Source organism: Aulostomus chinensis, chromosome 12, assembly GCF_037954235.1.
Source record: "Aulostomus chinensis isolate RoL2024-O1b breed Wild chromosome 12, RoL_Achi_v1.0, whole genome shotgun sequence".
In the NCBI taxonomy this organism is placed as follows: domain Eukaryota; kingdom Metazoa; phylum Chordata; class Actinopteri; order Syngnathiformes; family Aulostomidae; genus Aulostomus; species Aulostomus chinensis.
Genome location: NC_141331.1, coordinates 13,043,413 through 13,063,443, shown reverse-complemented (window position 1 = coordinate 13,063,443; position 20,031 = coordinate 13,043,413). Strand labels below are relative to the sequence as shown.

The 20,031-nt window shown below is 39.4% G+C and overlaps 1 protein-coding gene across 14 annotated transcripts in view; it reads right to left on the bottom strand.

The window, feature by feature from the left end:
• Positions 1 to 20,031, bottom strand: part of nalcn (sodium leak channel, non-selective) — a 69,388-nt gene that overhangs the window by 46,940 nt on the left and 2,417 nt on the right. For 2 of the 14 annotated variants that reach the window (XM_086220243.1, XM_086220246.1), the window contains exons 2-12: positions 18,060 to 18,173; positions 17,783 to 17,844; positions 16,994 to 17,134; positions 16,655 to 16,837; positions 12,787 to 12,870; positions 12,549 to 12,688; positions 12,301 to 12,429; positions 9,288 to 9,439; positions 7,314 to 7,456; positions 6,955 to 7,059; positions 5,161 to 5,247 (exon numbers count right to left, since the gene is read on the bottom strand). In XM_086220243.1, coding sequence (XP_086076369.1) covers positions 5,161 to 5,247; positions 6,955 to 7,059; positions 7,314 to 7,456; positions 9,288 to 9,439; positions 12,301 to 12,429; positions 12,549 to 12,688; positions 12,787 to 12,870; positions 16,655 to 16,837; positions 16,994 to 17,134; positions 17,783 to 17,824 — 1,206 coding nt within the window. In that variant the 5' untranslated portion in view covers positions 17,825 to 17,844; positions 18,060 to 18,173. Of the gene's footprint in view, positions 1 to 5,160; positions 5,248 to 6,954; positions 7,060 to 7,313; positions 7,457 to 9,287; positions 9,440 to 10,729; positions 12,263 to 12,300; positions 12,430 to 12,548; positions 12,689 to 12,786; positions 12,871 to 16,654; positions 16,838 to 16,993; positions 17,138 to 17,545; positions 17,648 to 17,782; positions 17,845 to 18,059; positions 18,174 to 20,031 lie in introns of those variants that run through there. The other 12 variants (XM_086220249.1, XM_086220250.1, XM_086220245.1 and 9 more) reach the window with 12 other exon arrangements.

The window sequence follows — 20,031 nt, the reverse complement described above, 5'->3', positions numbered from 1 at the left end:
GATGTTGGGAAAATGTATCCTACAGAAGAGCCTGACCCAATGCCTGACTTTTGGGGCCAATCCCTATTCAGATATTAGGAAACTGGAAAAAAAAACAAAACATACAGATTTCAAAATTTAATCAGTTGATATTACATACATAAGAGAATGCTGCTCTGAAGAATTGTATGGAAAGTGTCCATCTGTGGCCAAAATTAGTGCTATATTTATCATATTTCATATTTTTGACATGTACCTGTGAGCATCATTAATACTGTCATAATTGATACTGTTGAATTTTCCAATCCTCAATGATATACGAGCTACTCATTTCAATATTTACCTCTGACGAAGTGAAGCAGAAAATTGATATACTCAACTAAAGCAGAAGTACCTCTGAATTGTACTAGAGTACATGGTTTAAATTCACTTAAAGTTGCATCTTACTCTCTAGTTATTTTATTAAGCTATGAGATTCATGCTCTAGCTTTGGTCTAAACCATTATTTCAATGATTGTTCTCCCATCAAAACAACAGGTCCCAATATTTAGAATGTAGGTTACTAAGAAAACCTTGTTTGAGGAATACATAGGGCAGGGGATTTGATGGAATACATGATGATTGAGAACATATGTAGTTCCAGTAAAGGTCACACTCTCAAGTAATCTCAGGAGCTTGATGGCGGTTAAAGGCACAATGGCAGATCAAAAGTGAGGACTATTTTAGGAACTGCTACTTTAGAAGAAATAAAATCAGAGGTATAAAAACTTTCAGAGAGGATGAGAAACAGAGAGGCTCTCTCTCTGTTTTGTGGGCTATTTTGGTTTAACGCCCCTCAGGAGGTTCTCCACTCTGTCTCCAAAAAGAGCAGGTGGTTAATCAATTTTGTGTTATCTCTGACTGCTGCAGCCAATCGGTCATAGACGTACCCAGACGCACGCTCACACACGCACCCACACCCACACAAATGGGCAAACATCAATCGGATGATCGGGGTGACAATCAGGCACACAGAGGCATGACCGGACACATACAAGTGCTTTGAAAGCCAGTCTGGTAGCTATGGGTGCGCTAGCAGCAGACAAACAGTAGGACACACACAGACGCACACACACAGACGCACACACAGACAGGCCGCCTGTCTGTAGATAGCGCCCACCTGCCAGCCCTGAAACATTGTAATCATTTGACGGCCAATTACTCTGGAGCCAGGCAGAGCAGAACAGAAACTCACACTTCACTTCCTCTGCTCTTGCAGATGGCCCTGCAGGCTGGATCTTCATTGCCTGTCTTCACATGAACAGTCTGCTTACAGAAACACTGCCTGCTACATCTCTGCGTTACTGGTCCTAGTAGCTATGCTCAGACAGTTTGACTTTCTTTGGACACCAAAAACAGGGGTGGGGTGGGGGGTGGGGGGGAGGACGACACACACGTTTGGTATTTTATTTTGGTTCTGTTTTAAACCACAACCAAAAAAATAGAGCCATTTTTGTTGTGAGCAATAAGAACTTAAAATAAAACAATGACTTCATTCCTATTTTTCATAATACCTGCTACTTTTTGTTGTTGAGATTCTTTGTTTGCAGCTCAAGTGACAGAGGAGGTCATGTTTTTGGTGGTGCTTCTTTGTCTGTCACCAGGATTTCACAAAAACTACAGGGATGATTTAAAGCCAACCTGTTGGAGGGGTTGTAGTACAGCCATTCAATAAGTAACAGCCCCAACCGGTAGTCTGCTCTTTTATGTAAAATCCAAATATCATTATTGTCAGGTTTCACCTTGTTTCACCCTTCCACTGTCAAACAAAACAAGTTGTAAAAAAACAAATTGGGACAGTTTTAAGGATTTCTGTTTCAAATATTGACAACAAAAACAAACAAAAAACAAACAAAAAAAACGTGTTTGTTCCAAGACAAAGAAAACCTGCCTGAATTTCTGCCATTCTAATCTAACCAATCTCTCCCTCGCTCCCTCTCTCTCTTTTACACACACAAACACAAACAAGAAGTGCATCCAGCAAGCCCACTCCCAAAGCACATTGAAAGGTTAAATTGCAGAACTGTTTTTACCCAGTGGAAAAGGCTAAAAAAAGACAGCCTGTTAATATCACACTTTTATAAAAAGGCCATTCTAACCTTGTGGCTTTTATTCTGATATATTTCCTTTCACTTCTGTGTCATCTGTCTGCATTTTTCCCCAACTTTTCACCTGCAGTGTCTCCTCAGTCAATAGCCTTTCACTAATGTTATACCGATGTGTGAGGAGATGGTGCCTTTATGTGTATTGGCCAGTCTGGCATTGCCATAAAAATAGATTTTTATCAGGGTCGGATGAGTAGCAAGACATTAAGGTATACGAGCAATGATCAAATTTAATTGCTTGCTATTAAATATGATGAGCAACAATCATCTTCCAAAAGCCAATTATTAAATATGAGGAGCGATGACCATCTTCAACAAGTGTGAACATTTCAAGGTTTAATAGGCCTAAATAATTGTAGAACATGAAGTAAACAGTTTTTCCATCAGTATTATTCATATTGGCTCGTGAAAGGTGAAGAGCACTCTTAAAAATTGATGATACCTAAGAACAAACAGGAAGTACAAAAGTAGTAATGAGTCACCTGTCTTTTAAAATAGTGACAACCAAAAGTTCAGTAGATGTCTGCCAGCTGAATATTTGTATCAGTCAGTATAAACTCAACCCTTAGCATCACCATGGCAACCTCTTAGCTGTAGTTGAACCCTTTCAGCTCTTTCAGATCAGCTGATTACATTGACTGTGCACCTTGCTGGAGGTCTGAATGGCATTTTTCATGTTTTTTTGTTTCAAAATTTGTTAATTTATAAAAATCTATATTGAAAATTAAAAAGAAAACTTTAATTTAAAAAAAATGATAAATGTAATATGAGAGAAGTTCAAGTTGTAAACATTGACTGACTTCTGATCCTCCTCTTTGATCTATTGAATTGTGGGTCAAACTCCTGACACATCATAAAATCAAGCCCCCAACATAGTGTGAGGGTGTCAAGTGCTTTCAAAATACTATCAATGAGCACAATAGATAACTTCTCAAAGGTACTCTTATTAGTATTTGACTTTTACCCCACTTCCATTTACCTCTTGATATTTTCAATGCCGAAGTGAGCAGAAAAGCAAAAGTGACGCGCTACCAAAATTCTAGAGGACTCGCTAAAAAATCAAATATTATCCCAAATCAAGATCAGTGGTTGTGTTAAGTTTAAAAATAATGTAAAAAGTAAAAAAAATTCTCCACTCTGTTATCCATTTTTATATCTAGCCAATTAGTAGGAATAAATCTGTCACGAAAGCAGGCAGGCAGTCCAAAATGTAACTGATATTCTGAGTTGCTCACAAAAGAAAGGATGCAGGTCTATGACTGCAAGTGATCCAGCAGCCATTTCTTCATCCATGCCAGAGCTGTAGAGGGTAAAGGTTTATTTTAAACAGTGAGCCAGACATTGCACACCAGATGCGTTTTTTGCACCCACAGCAGCCATGACCTAATTTCTGAAGCGCCTTGAGGCATTGTCAGCTGCTCTCGACATGGGTATTGATACGGATCATAAACAACTAGGTTGTCAGTGACAGCCAGGATCAGTTTGATCTGCCATTGTTGACAGTGTTAATATTGTAAGTCCCGCCCCCATCTTGATGTGGCTTGGTCATTGAGCAAGAAGTAAAATTGACAAGCATGTATTCAAGCCGTCATTGTCGTCAAAGCTGAGCAAATGTGACTAAAAATGTTAAATTCAATGAAAATAAGTCCAATATAACAGACCATGAGTATATATATATATATATCTATATATATCTATATAGATATATATAGATATATATAGATATAGATATAGATATAGATATATTCACATATATGCGTGAATAAAAATCAAGATTCCTTGGAAAGTTACTTCAATCCTTACATCTTGAGAAATAAATGTAACATATTATAATACACCTCTGCTTTGGAAGTGTTCGCATACCTCCATATGATCACAGTTTTCTGCACATAAAATCAAGTTTGTCAGCACTTGCGTAGGTATGACACAGTTGTTTTGTCACCTCCTTTCACATTAGGAGCTGTGCCAGAGAAGCAGTTTTACTGAAAAGGAAGCCAACGTCAACCGTTATTAACCCGTCTTTGTACTGCCAGATATGGTTTCGTCAACGGCACACAGTGACAATAATAGTTATTTCAGTAGGAGCGAGTGACACAGAGGAAGTAGTCTGGGTATTCCATGCAATGGAGTGTAAGGCTCAGAGGTAAGTCCGCCATGTTTATCCCTCTGATTATTCCTCGATCTAAATCTTTCCCCCCAACTGATTATGAGACTCTGGGGGACTTAACTGCTTTTCTCTCTCATTTTCTTCCACCTCCCTTACCCAGTTTGAGTGTGTGTGTGTGTGTGTATGTGTGTGTGTGTTTTTTCTTCAAGCTTTGACAGTTGACCGCTATCGTCACTCTTAAAGCTGTTGACTCTGGCAGTCTATCCCAGCAAGAGGCCAGCTTTTTTAGCCCACATCGCTATCAACAGAGGGCCAGTTATCAGAACCCCCCCCCCCCTTTTCTCCCCCCACTGCTTTTAGCTTATCTTTACAGCACAACCCATTTGGATCACAGTGACCACGAGGCAACACTGGCGTCCATCATGTAGACGTCATTTAAAACTCATTAATCACTGGAGCAACATCATTAGTGCAGCTCCACACATCAAACATGAGCCTCCCCTCATCTAAAATCCCATCATTTAGTTTGACACTACCACTGAACAACAATGAGGTGATACTGTGCGTGTGCGTGTGTGTGTGTGTGTGTGTGTGAGAGAGAGATGGATGGGCTTCACTGATTGCCTATTGATATAAAACATTTCATCAACATCCAAATTTAAAATACAAATGACTGTGGACACATATACATACGGCTTCTATCAAAAATGATCTATGAAGCAGAAAAGATGTCCAAGCATCACTAACACCAATACAGCAAAACACAGATCAGCTGATTATCACAGTTGATTATCCTTAAATTAGGTGTGTACTGTATGTGTGTGTGTGAGAGAGAGAGAGAGAGAGAGAGAGAGAGAGAGAGAGAGAGAGAGAGAGAGAGAGAGAGAGAGAGAGAGAGAGAGAGAAATATCAATAGTACAGAGAGTTTACCTGGAGGCAGGCAGGCGCCCGGCCATGTGGTTTGTTGACGTCCACAGCTACGAGCTGCCATCCCCCAGCAGCGTCTTCATGGAACATCTGTGGCACAAGGACAGCACATGAGGGGCACACACACACACACACTCTTTCGAAAGCAAAGGACACATTTCTAACACACACACCAGCCCTTTGGCTACATCTCATGAAACATCTGCGGCCACAAAAATGCTGAAGGCGTCCCAGGCACAGATTCATAGCCACACAAAACTGCATATTAAATAGAGTGTGTATGCCCGAGGAGCTAACAGAAGAAATAAAAACAAAGTAGCATTAATACCACCAATAAACAGCTGCCTCATTCATAAATATTAAATCGTTCCTCTGAATCACAAACAGAACAACTAAATCATCAGTGCTCTCTGGTCTATTAGTATGAGTATTATTATTATTAGCTTGCTGTGGTACAGCTAAAGAAACAGACGGTGTCAAGTTAGTTAACTACATAACACAGTTTCTAACCATGTTTTAATCATGTTTTAATATAACCACAGTTCCTGAATCGTACCAATTGAACCATTCAGCAAAGGTAGTAGAAGAATGCCTGACTGTCAGTAAACTACCGTTAAACTTTATGTAATCCAAGCTTTTAGAATGAATGTCATAGAGAACATGCACTTGGTCTGTGATATCCCGTAGAGAAATTGATGTTTTCTGGATTGTAGAAATAGTCGTGCAAGTGTTAGAATTAAGTGAAAGTTTAAGAGCTTGAAGTAAAAAAAAAAATTCCAGTAGCATCATACACCCAACAGAAACAGAAGTCTTATCTAATGCCTCTCAAATTAGTGTCACATTTTATTGTGTCCAAACAGGACTATAGTGTCTGATTCATAGCTTTGAACATTTCATATTCAATAGAGCATACCGGATATTATCTAAACCTTATGCGTCAAACACTGAAATTTGAGTTTGAGAGTCAATCAAACCTCTTAGCTACAACTAAGAGGATGATGGGAAACTACAAAGTTGCCCAGAGAACATGTGCTCCACATCTTCACTAACAAAGAAATAAAAGTGCAAGGATTCTCTTCAGGAAGCTTTGGTCCTAATATACTGTAATACGCTCTCATGTATCCATACTAGAGCCATACTTTGTTGTCATACAGTTGTCTGATGACAGGAACTATAATATATGCTAATGATACCAACTACTGTATATAGGGAAAACTACTGCAATATCCATGCAGGAGAAGTAATAAGGGTGGGAAGGTTGACAACTTTCTGTACACTCAACTTATTTTGTTGACACTTAACTTATTTCATAAACAAGTGTGCTGTCATTACCCCATTTGTGCTTTAGAGTGCCAGATTAATGCTGTGGGTATTAGCTTGCTACCAAGGGACTATTTCCATCAGCATTCGCAACCAGTCTCCCCCTCACTATATGAAACAACAACAAAACCTGAGAAAGCAAGCTAAAAGCAGCTAAAAATGAGGAAGAAGTTTGACAGTAGCAAGCTACAAGCAAGTTAGTGGCGGTTACAAAAAAGCAAGTAGCTCCTACAGTAAGTAGCAAGCTGCAAGCTAGTAGCAAGCTAGAAACAAGCTCAAAGAAAGCTAGATATAAAATGTACAAAAAGCAGCACACCCAAAACAATTAAAAGCATCAAGCATCATGCAAAGGAGGGGAAAAGAAATACACTTAATAATTCTAATTTTACACAAGCTTGCCGGCAGAATATGTCTGTTGAAGGCATATGTCTCTGTGACATATCTAGCATTACGTTATCAGCTGTGAGTGAGTGGCACCTGTGTAGTAGCAGTAGACGTGGTACTACTCCTTGATCCCCACATCTGCTGAAACTGCACTCGGATCTCAGCAAATGTCTCAATGATGACGGCAATGAAAACATTCTGTTGAAAAAAAAAGTGTGAATCAGATAGTTGGAGAGAACATTTGTTGTGGCAATCAAAGGTAAGTGACAAATTTCATTTCACCCCCCTGACATGACATTTATTCTGTTATTAGCCAGAAAACAAACGGAGCTTGTGTTGTTTGTAGGAGAAAGATTGAGTGACATCAATTAACAAAACCTGCTGGTGTTCTATTGTCCCCTCATGTAAAACTCTGTGACCTGAAGGCACAATAAAGAGACTATGGCTCTAACCTTGACAAGCCACGCCAAGAAGAAGATCAGAGTGATAAAGTAGAAGTAGGAGCGCCAGCGGGGGAAGCTGTCAATAGCTCTGTACATGAGGAACACCCAGCCCTCTTGTGATGCAGCTTCATACACAGTAAAGATACTCGTACCTACAGTAAAAAAGGAGAGGCAGGACAGAAATGTGCAGTCAAATGAAAAGAAGGTGAAACAAGTATTAGTATCAGTCCTTTGCGACGCCTAAAAGCCAAACTATATAGAACCAACAATGGCAGTATCAATGGTGGTGACACCAAAATGGTGGTCCTACGTCACACTGTCAGGGCATTAAATGATTTATTGATCACAGGCATGCTAATGTAAGGTTCCTGTGCTAGATTAGCATTCAAAATTGGCCTCTTTTCTCTGGCCAAATTATTCCATTCTTCCTCTTTATTTTAGCTTTTTCCATGCACAAGAAAGCCACTATTGTAAGAGCTCGCTTCTTGCTCAGGGACAATGTTCTTTATTATTGGTGTGCCAACCGGATGCATGTTGAAGTCATTTCAAGATGATGCTGATGACAAAGCATTGTGACTACGCGACTGTAGCTGTCTTGTCGTATGAAGTACACGCACCAGATTGTAGGTCAGACTCCAGATTTGATCCCTGGCTCGCAGTAAACTTAGAAAATGCCAAATATCTAGCAGATTTTACCAAGCAAGTCCTTGAGTTCCTCCATTCACCTGAAAAGCCTCATATATAGTCAAAAACAATTTCTACAAAAAAAAAATGTTTCCAGAATACATTTAAAGGTCCCCTAGAATGAAAATCATTGTTTTCGTGTTTTTGGTGTTTATTCAACGTCCCCCAGTTGTGGGGAATACACAAGAAGTGTGAGGCAGTGTCATACTATTACCTCTGAAGTATCTCCCATTTTTTGAATCGCCACGGGAAAATGGACAAATGCATTTTTGGCTGAAGTGTTACATCACAGTTCAGTCAGTGCCCCCCCCCACACACACACACACACACTGAACCCACTCCTTTCACACACGCCCCTTCGACATATTTCGGGAGAGGGCAATTATGCGAGAGAGCCGAGTGAGTGCAGCTTTCTCGTGTCGCTCGCGCGACACAAACTGGAGACTGCAGCAGCAGCACTGACTGACAGAGCAGATTGATTGAATGAATGGCCTGGATAGAATTGAGACCTTTGTTTTATCTGCGCTGTCTGTCGCTAGCTGGCCTGGCCTGGCTTGAGGGGGAAGGAATCTCGCCAGCCAGGCAGGCTTCCAAGGGGCCAGGCCACCGGGAAAACTCCCGACTGTCCCGACGGCCACCCCGCCACTGCATATATGGCTGGATCCACGAATGGGTCATGGCTCCTTGGTATCTTATCTTACGAATGTTGTTGTATGATATGAAATGTTGTCAATTGACAGTAGCAGTCACACTTAGCACCGGCGACAGTTCGCCGAGAAAGTGGGAGTACTTTCTTTTTAGTGACAGTGAGGGCAGCCAATCACCGAGTAGTAGTTAAATGAGGTTGCCAGATAAACAACGGCAACCGATCGTCGTCAACTCATGCACTTGCATAAATAATGAGGTTGCCAGATAAGGTCAGAAACGACCCCAATAGGGACAAACGACACATTTTAAAGCCAACATGGTAACATAGCGGTTTCAGAGAGCCTGTTAGGAAGGTTCTGAGCCATTACAGACCCAACCATTTTTTGTGGGGTTACATATCACATCACAAAACAAGAATTAATACCCCATTCAACCTCTCTATGGCACCTTTAAGGTACCTGAGCCTTTATAAAGTGTGCTGATAGATCAATATCTGCAGGCTGAACAGGTTTTATCCGTAGCACTTAGCGTAGCTGGTTAATAATGAATAACGGAAGGCACAATTCTACAGAAGGTAAGAAAACATCCCTTTAAATGTGTTTGTAAAAGCTTGTGTTCGTGTGTATGCACTGAATGTGTACGACACTCTACCTAGTTCATTGAAGCCACTGTAACCAAGCTCCTGTCTACTGAGGCCCAGTTCTTCCAGGTCCATGCATTTGAAGCCATGAGGACACTGGTAGCCCTCTCCATCAGGAGAGCAGTGGGTGTCTGGAATGGCCAGACTGTTCCAGGTCACATTACTGAAAAATAAATAAATAAATTCAGCAGGTCATGATACAAAATACAGCATGAGGTATTTTTAATATCTCCAAATGAGAAAGTAAATGTGAAAAGTGTGACTAACATTTCAAAATAACAGCAAACCAAAGACATGTGTTACCATGTGTAAATATACTGTTACGCTATCTATCACTTTTTGAGCTTAGTCATTTCAATATTTAAGGGTAAAACTGAGGACTGTTATGAAATCAGGGGCTAGGTAGAGATTAAATAAATAGCTAGTCAATGGTTCAATTGAAAATAAATCTATCAAAATGTTTTTATAAATTAGATCCAATCTACACGCTGCCTCCTGCCTATTTGCCTGTCATTCTGTTTTTGTTTTAACCACAGGGTTTATTCTAGGAGCGACTTGATCTCTCTAGTGAAAATTAATTCTTTCGAACTGGCTGCCGATACATTCCACCAAATTACTTATCATGGGATAAAGAATCAGGAGGTGAATCTCAATAAAGATAATCACATAAGGCTGAATAATATCACTTTTTTCTCATCAAAGAAATCGCTTTTCTAAATGACATAAAGGGGAGATGGATAGATTCCTAAATGAGAAACCAAATGTCCACTAATGCCATGGTATTAATATTTTTGTGAGTCAAATCGGAACCCAGTTGGCTCTGTGATGAGAAATAATTTATGACCAGAGTCTGAAATATGATGGAACCAAAATTAATTTGTAGAGATTCATGTAATTGGAGGGCTTGTCAACAGCCGGGTATGTGATCTCTAGTTTCCATGATGTTTTCAAGTTTGACTCGTTTAAAAAGTTAATGTTTTTATCTTATACCCATTCATAAAATGCTACCTTTTATACAAATGGATACAAACTGTTAAAGAAATTCAATAATGCAATTACAGTACTTTCACAGGATTATACTGTATGTATGCATTCCCTTAATTCATGCTATGAAATGAAATAGCCATGAAGTCAATTCCACAAATCCTGACATCTGCGAGATGAGACCCTACTTTCTGAAACCATTTCCATCTAATATCCGTATTAGAAAATATCTCCCCTGCTATTTTATTCCCAATTTCCCTCAAATCCCCTGTGTGTGAAAAGCTGGAGAGCTTTGACTTTGTGTCAAGGGCATACAGCAGATAGAGATTAGACACATCTGTCCTTCTCTGACACATTTCAAAATATCCCATTAGAATCATATGAGGGATTTAGGAAAAAGAGCAGAGCAGTCACGCCACTTTTAGATTGTTGTTATAAAGGGATGTCAGGGATTTCAGTGTGGGAGTACCCTGCACTTTCTTTTCTCCAACTGCTGGTCAATATATGCAGTGTCTCCCGGGTGCTTAAGGATAAATCAGTAAAAGGAGATAGATGGCAAGCAGCTGAGAATGAATGAGCTTAATACAAAGGTTAGACAACGAAGGAAATTTTAATTATTAAGAGTAATGCAGTGCAGTCTGGGTAATTTAATCACTGTATTGGGTTTTTTCACGCCAAAGGAATTATTTCTTGCTGAAGATGATGCTGGTCATTATATGTACTCTATAAATTTAAATAAACAAAAGAAAAAAAGAAAATAACTGCATACATAGAGTATATGTATTCAAACATAGTTATAAATAAATCTATGTACAGTAAGTGTGCACGTGTTAATTTAAAGCAAACTTAATCAGTTAAAGGGACATTCACACTTTGTCATCTTCAACAATGTCTCTAACACCAAAGTCACATGTTGAGATAGGTTGTTATATTGTTACATGATCCAAATTCGTGCAGGAGGAAAAACAACCTGCCAGTGTTTGATATCTCTTGCAAATGGGTCAATTTAGAAACCTCATCCCTGTGCGGATGAATGAAAACACAACAGAATTTTTTTTGTGTGGGATGATTCAGAGCCATTTCAAAAAAATACAAATGGCCAAGTGCTTTTCTGCATGAACAAACACAAACAAGGCTCCAGCTAGCTTACAGAGCGCCTAAATATCTATATTGCTGTAATTAAATTCATCTGTTCGGACACAGGAAAACATACGGAGATTCTCTCGTATGGACAGAGCGATCAGACCATTGTTGTTGTGGAGGCTTGTTGTCCTGCTCTATATGAAAAGCTAGTTTAATGGGATAGGCTAGACTGTCATGCTGCGTCGACTGCAAAACATTATTCTAGCAAATGTCCGGAACATTTTGTCATTGGCTTTACTGTACCCTACTCCTGTCATTTGGCTGTAAAATGTTGGATGGAAATGATTTATTTTACCGTCAGAATTTGACCCATTTGACACAACAACATTAGGGAAGACTAGAAGAGCCACAAAATTCAGCACAGGAGTGTCGTCGTGAACGGCACATACCTGTGAAACGCAATGATTTTCCTGGCTGCTTTATAAGCATTGTGAGAACTGGTTAGACGAGTGCTTGAATGTCGGTGACCACTTATTGTGTTGGATTTACAGCACACTACCTTTGAATAGCATCACCTCTGTCACTGAAATGTCACTTCAACTATAAATCATAACACTGGACAGGGGAGGTAGCAGGCAATGTAGGAGTAAGCAGCAAAATGGAGTATATTTGGTATTGGATATTAACCTGCTAGACGCATTTATCATTATCAATGTCTACAAATAAGATTACATAATACCTGCAGAGACTGAGAGATGCAGCATGATAACTGCTTTGCACTCTCTGTTGGCTCTAATCAGATATTCTGCAATAACAATAAATCTTCTAGCTTCTTAAAACTATGATATCCTCGCTTTTTGCTGGGGAAGAGGGACGCCCCTACAGGAATTTATGATGAGTACAGTAAAAGAAGCAACATAAATTAGTGTTAGTAAAAAGAAAAAATAAGGTCAATACTCTTTCTGTGTATCATTAGTGACGCAGTGATGGTTGAACGTTCCAAACATCTGAACACCCAGAATTCCATAAAGCAGAAGAAAAAACAGCAGAAAGATAGACACACTCCAGATCTGTTCCCCAGAGCGCCTGAAAATAAATGAAGACAGACATATTTAACTGCAGTATTTCCACACACACAATCACCCATGTAATCTGGAAATTACAGCTGAAAAAGAAACCGCACTAAACAAAAAACAGCACTGTACTTTAGAATATTGGTGATGCGGGAACGAGGAAGCTCGAAACGGAAGTAGATCCTGAAGGCCCGTATCATAATGAGGGCTCTGGGGATTCTCAGCATTCCCCATGGAGACATCTGATCTACAAGTTCTGCTATTTCAAACACCTAAAAACAAAGAGAGGTGCCAAAAACTAAATATCAGCAACAGCAATAACACCATTTGTGTCAACCTGTAGAAGCACATATCAAATATTGCAGTATACCTGCAACACCAGGGACACCCAGATGAAAAACACCATGAATCCATCGAACATACACCAGCGATCTTTGACATAGGAGTTATCCCCCTGTGAGGAGACGGAGAGAAGGTGGGAAATATCAAGAGACAGACAAAAATAAGCATCCTTGTGATGTTTGAAAGCTCTCATAAATCTGTCTGTGTCTAATTCTGTCAGTGTTAAGAAGTGCAACCCATCACCTCCAGAAAAATGGCAGAGAAAGCCTTTGTGTGGAAGTGTAATGTATAGAATTTCGAGATAACTTTGTACAAGTTGCCAATATTCAACTCTGTTTTTTACATCAGATGGAAAATAAAAGGACTAAACCACCTGAAATGTCATGGGGCTAGCAGAAAGGGGCATACTTAATTACCATTAACAGAACAGACAGAGAGAGAGCAAGAGAGAGAGAGACAGAGACAGAGACAGAGAGTGTAAGAAGCTCTTAAAAAGGGTCAGTAAATAGAAAATGCAGCAAATACAAGGGTGTCACAGGCTGCAGATGATAAGACCTGTGTTTTATGACTGACTGAAAAGAACAAATTAATTGCAACAATTTCAGGATAATTTGTTTGTTTTAGCTGCTGTTTCAATCTTCATTCCTGAATAGAGAATGAATGTACGTAGTACTGCTGCTGGCTATATGCACCACCTTGACTCATTTTGGAAAGAAGGGTTACTTGGATTGAAGGGTATTGAAACAATTTGATTTTCCGCTGACGTAGTTCTCCGCAGGCCCTGATCTCAGGCATACTTTCTGCGATTCCAGCATTTATCTACAGTAGCAAAGTTACATTTTGGGAATGACTAATAACGTGATGACAAATATCAACTGTTTCTCACTGAGATGCAGCTAGTAGTAGTTCCTGCCTATCTGAGCCTGGATTGTTTTTGTATTTACATGACCTTAGAGCTGTGTTTGATTGCTCTATACAGTACCAATGGAAAAGTTCAGATATGAGGTAAGACATTCCAGAGTCTTTCTTTATTACTTTATGTCCTATTTATGAGTTCAATGTTACCATTGACTAATGAGTCTGACACAGTGGCTACGACATGCAAAATCCTCCAGGGATCAGTTATTGTGCACCTTTCGCTAAAACTAGATATGTGGAAAACACTAAATCATCACCGTAATGCTGATGGTACACAGATATATCAGGCTAATAGAGTCACTCAGCCAACGTTAGCACAAATAAATAAGTGGATGGGTCAAAACCTGACTTAAATTAGAACAAAGGATGGATTACTGAGGGCAGCACAGTGGTGCAGTGGTCAGCACAGTGGCCTCACTGCAAGAGGGTTACAGGTTTGAGCCCCAGCTCAGGCACGGGATCTTCCTGTGTGAGTCTGCCCTGTACCTGTATGAGTTCTCTCTGGTACTCCAGCTTCCTCCCACAGTCCAAAGACATCAAGAGGGGACGAGGCTGATTGATACTCTAAATTGACCGTAGGTGTGACTGTGAGAGTGAATGGTTGTCTGTCTCTATGTGTTGGCCCTGTGATGGACTGGTGACCTGTCCAGGGTGAACCCTGCCTCTCGCCCTAAAGTCGCTCAGATAGCCTCCAGCCCCCCCGCAACCCTTAACAGGTTAAGTGGTAGAAAATGGACGGACGGACGGATGGATTACTGAGCATGGCAACAATTTAAAGAATAAATATTAGCGAAAGCCTCCACTTTCTGGCTAAAACATCAACTGTGATGTCTTGACATTAGAATAATAGACTCTCAGATCTCACTTTCACCAGTCCTGATAAAGCCATAACAAAAACAGCTTTGACACCCCCCCCCCCCCCCCAATAGCTGAACGGGGTTTTGTGTCTCATGATGATCGATAGAAGTTCATTTGAGATTTTTTTATTTTTTTATCTCCAGAAGGTTTAACTGCTGTAATGTTCTCTAACTGGTCTTCCCAAGAAACCCATTTAACAGCTCATTCAGAATGCCACTGCTGGAACAGAGCACATTAGTACAAGATGTTCACACTGGTTTCCAGTTAGCTACAAAATAGATTTGTAGTCCTGCCACAACACCTCTCCAATACGCTTACAGAATATAAACTTAACTGGTCTCTTAGATCCATGAAGTCAGGTCTGTGAGTAGAGAAGTAAATGTGGTGAGGCAGCACTTAGTTGTTACCCTGCATACAATTGGAACTGACTGCAAGACAATCAGTGGTTTGCCCTGACTTGAGCATTTTTAAAAAGCAAGTTAAATCATTTCCCTTTTTTAATTGTGCTCTAAAAATAACACTCAACTCCAGCTCCTTCTATTTTATGTACCTTCTTTCAGTTAAGTTAGTCTTTCAATTGTATCATTTTAAATGATTTTTCACATCTGTGTTGTACTTACAATTCTGCTATGAATATGGGCATTCCTTTTTGCCATCTGACACTGTATTGCCCCTCTGTGCTAAATGTGCAATATAAATATTGTGCTTTCCTTTGTGCACACTTTTCTTGCTGTATACAGAACTCCCAAACATCCACCATAATCTGTATACTTGAAAACACAGAAACTCACTTCAGAAGTTCAAATCTTCTGTATGAAATATATAACAAGAGATTTTAACTGCTCTCATGAACTAATCATTGGGAAAAGAAAGAAGGAAATCAGTTTTTGTGCCGTTTTGCATCAGTAACTCAAGTCCTGTGTTCTCCTCCACCTCCCTACTTTTTATCCTTGATTTGCCAATTAAGCTGTCCACACTTTTTATTGCTGTAATCATGGTCCTTTCATCAGCCAGCTGGCTGTTCCTGAATTACCTCGATGGAACATTTTTGTCTACCTTGGATTGGGGTTGTGTTCATTCATCTGGATTGACAGTTTAATGCAACTGTTGAAGTTGAAATCTGATTAAAATTGGAGGTAAGAAAACAGAAAAGGGAATTTTTATTTTAAAATATGATGACGGACAGGCTGAACTAAAAGTTTGGAAACAATTAAGTTATTTTTTGTGTTGTTTCAGTAAATCTCATCTATTCAAGAGAATTCACTCTCTAAGACATCTTAAGATCATTCATTTTTTTTCCAAAGATGTGACACTCAAGCTTCTTCTATCATCCGACACACACAACATGATTTAAAGAATGTTTTATGACTGTAATTGCTTGTTGACATTAGTGCCACTCAGGAGCATTTTAGCTGATCTTGGCAACATGTTGCTATGTAGTGTTTTCAGCACTACAGCTCAGAAGCCGTAGGTTTTCTATCTCTCTTACAAGATAAAATTGAAAAGAAAAGGAGAAAAATTACAGTGTTATTGTGAGTGGTCCGTGAGTAGGAAAACGTGGAAATAAGTTAGCATTTGTTGAATGTCCCTTTGCCTTGTCTTAAAGTCAGCAGGGATTTCAAATGAGTTTTTGGTTTAATGTCTGACATAAAACATTGGAAGCTTGTGTCCACCGTAAACTTTAACTTGTTTTTTTTTCTACAGCATAAAATACATCAGTAAATCCCACCCTTGTGAGTCCTGAGGCTTCTTATGCGTCTTAAAAGTAGTGGCTGCTGACAAATGGCCAAACAAGACTACAGAGGTTGGTGAAGACAATCGAAGGACGGAAGACTGGATGGCTCTTCAAAAATCACTTAAGTGGTGTTCGTTTATGAATATTTTCCTGCTGATCAAAACGTGTCAGTCTCATGAACCTTTTTTGCCACTGAGATAATTTTCCTCAATAATCTAATAGAAAAATCCCATTTTCCTTTGGTCAAGGGAACCCACAGTGATGCCAAGGTCTGGTTGATGCAAACAATTAGTGTTATCGTATTAAATACTTGAGTGTGGTGTCATGGAATTGTAGTCTTTTAACCATATTTCAATTTAATATTGCAATATTCTGCCATTTCTACCTTGATGATCCCTCTGATGTGCATCTTGGCAATCATCTCGGCGGTGTAGAGGAACATGAGCAGTGTATCCAGCGTGAACGTGACATACTGCAGTGGAGGGTAATGTTCAAATGTCTTGGGGGTGTTCATGCACACAGAGATGACACTGATGATGGCACAGGCTCGTAGCAGGGAGTGCACCCACTGTGGAGAGAAGTACAGATAAAAGAATTCGGTTACAGTCTTTGTTTTCAAGCTATTTTGATATGTTTGCCACTTCTTTAATACAAATTTACCATAGAAAAATGGACAGAACAACACTTTATTGCTGAGAAAATCCACACACACTTATGCACTCACTGGTTTGTTGATCCAGAAGATGTCAGCGCTGTCTGCTAGCGTCTCATCTGGCCCAAAGTCAGTCATGGGCTGGGCCTCGACCCGCGAGCTCTGTTTCCTCTTCAGCATGCTGGGGCTTGCCGTGCTATACAGAGAGTGGATCTGATAGAGAGATGGAGGAAGACCACATAGTGACCAAAGATAGATGAGGAAGTGGAGAACACTCTGGCTGCATCCAAGTCTGGGCAGTGCTGGTACCACTTTCTGTAATCCCAATCCTGTAGATTCTAATCCAAACCCATTAAGAGAAGCTTGGAGGAGAGGAACTTGACCAGCAACATTATCAGAAACCATAAAATGATCAATGCAGTGAAATACAATAAAAAATTGTGTATCAATGCTGGCGTTTGGATGTTATTGCTTTTACAGTTAATTACTGTAATGTATTTTCTGCTACCCTGACTTGAATTGCCAGAACAGAGGTGTGTTGCATCATTGAATGGTGATACACAACGTAGCACACATGGAACACAGGACAAGTGTATTCACATTGGAACAGCTTCAGTAACTTACCATTTGACAAGATCATACATGATCTTCATCATACTGAACAGCGAGGCGCCAGCGGATTAAGCTGTACAACCTACAGTACAGTGTGGGGGAAGTGTGAGTTATCTGTGCATGTTTGTGTGTATTGTTTGTGTGCATAAAAGGAAAATGAAAAAAAAGAAAAAAAAGAGGTGTACAGGCCGTCTCAACATAAGAAAACAAGAAGAAATGACACTCTGAATGGAGACAAAGCGCACATACCAAAGGGAAAAGTAAAGCTGAAATTGCTCCAGCACTGCACATAACATGCGATCAGGCATACCCTGTAAATAACACACAACAGTTAGTCAACATCATGGCTTATATGGTGAACAGTTACACTACCCACATCTACAGTATGCTCATATAGACAGGAATGCCCACCACATCTGACATCAAGGCATATATGCGACACACTCTGGGAGTGAGTGAAGTGTTGGTGTGGAAGAAGAAGAGGAAGAGGAGGATGGGGCGGACGTAAGAGGAGCAAGGGACTCACTGTGAGGCTCCTCATTGGTGCGTTCATCCCCAGGTCACAGAGAGGTGGAGAGACCAACCAGAGAGAGAGAGACTAGAGATGCAAAAAGGAGAGTATCCTAAAGGCCTGGAGGTCCTACAGCAGCAAGCAATGGATGGTAGCAGACATCAGTGAGGAGGAGTGTGAGAACACGTGGAACAATAGAAGCCAGGTTGACTGGAATCATCCTTTAAGTTTTACACTTTTGCATTTGACAGTCTCACAGAGATCATTTCCAGCCAAACATCACAAACTACTCAAGTATTTTCTCTCAAATGTCCTAACACTACAGCTGGCGAATTCATTCATTCATCGAAAACAAGACTAAAGGTCATGGCATTTGTAGGGATGCATGATAACAATGGTAAATCAATGATATCAGAAGATATATATATATATATATATATATATATATATATATATATAGATATATAGATATATATATAGATATATATATATATATATATATAGATATATATATATAGATATATATATATATATAGATATATATATATAGATATATATATATATATATATAGATATATATATATGTATATGTGTGTGTGTGTGTGTGTGTGTATATATATATATATATATATATATATATATATATATATATACACATATACACACACACATATACATATATACACACATATACATATATATACACACACACACATATACATATATACACACACACACACACACACACACACACACACACACACACACACATATATATATATATATATATATATATACACATTTTTTTTTAAAACATGTTAGTATCAGTAGTATCAGTCTTATTGTCAAAATTTATATCTGCCCAGTTTTGCTTCAGTCTCTTCCTCTTTGCTCATCATCCGTTGTTTCTGATGAAGAAACGATGTGATAAATACATGATTTATGGGCTTGACCGAATGTTTTGGACATATAGAGCAACTATTTAACGTGAGTATGTAAATATCATATACAATTATTTTTATCTGGGTAACTTATCTTTATATCATCTTTAAATATCAGCTATTGGCCAAATCAGTTGTAAAAATAACAACTTAACAGAAATTGGAAAAAAAATCCACTACCATGCATCCCTCTTCACTAGGGTATGAATTAATATTTTTGTAAATCACAATAAGATCTTTTCCAAAAGTAGAATATGCATCATAATAGAGTATCACACCATCAACATTTCACAGCGGTTTTCAGTTAAAATGTGACAAGGAATGATGATTCTGTCGAATACTGGTATCAGTAAACATTCATTCATCCATCCATCCATTTTCTACCGCTTAGCCTGTTAAGGGTCGCGGGGGGGCTGGAGCCTATCCCAGCAGCTTTCGGGCGAGAGGCATGGTTCACCTTGGACAGGTCGCCAATCCATCACAGGGCCAACACATATAGACAGACAACCATTCACACTCATAGCCACGCCTACAGTCAAGAGTATCCACATGTCTTTGGACTGTGGGAGGAAGCTGGAGTACCCGGAGAGAACCCACGCAGGCACAGGAAGAACATGCAGACTCCACACAGAAAGATCTCGTGCTCGAGCAGGGGCTCAAACCTGGAACCTTCTTGCAGTGAGGCCCAGTGCTGACCACTGCACCACTGTTCCGCCATCAGCAAACATAATAGCAGTTTGTTTGTTTTTTTTTAATAAATATTTCAGTTCTGAATCAAAATCACGACATCATCAGCTAGGGCTGGGCAACTAAGCAAACATGTATCAAAATCCGAGATTTAGAACTTCTCACCAACTTCCTTTAAATAGTTCAGCATATGTACATAGTACAGAGCACCTCAGGACAGTGTTAAAAAAGGGTATAAAATAATTGATCATCAATTCTCATTATAGAGAAAAATATTTGAAACAATCGTGATTTTGACTTGTAATGATGAGTGAAGTGATAAGTTCTTGTCTTTATCAAATGTACCTTTTCTTTCCTTG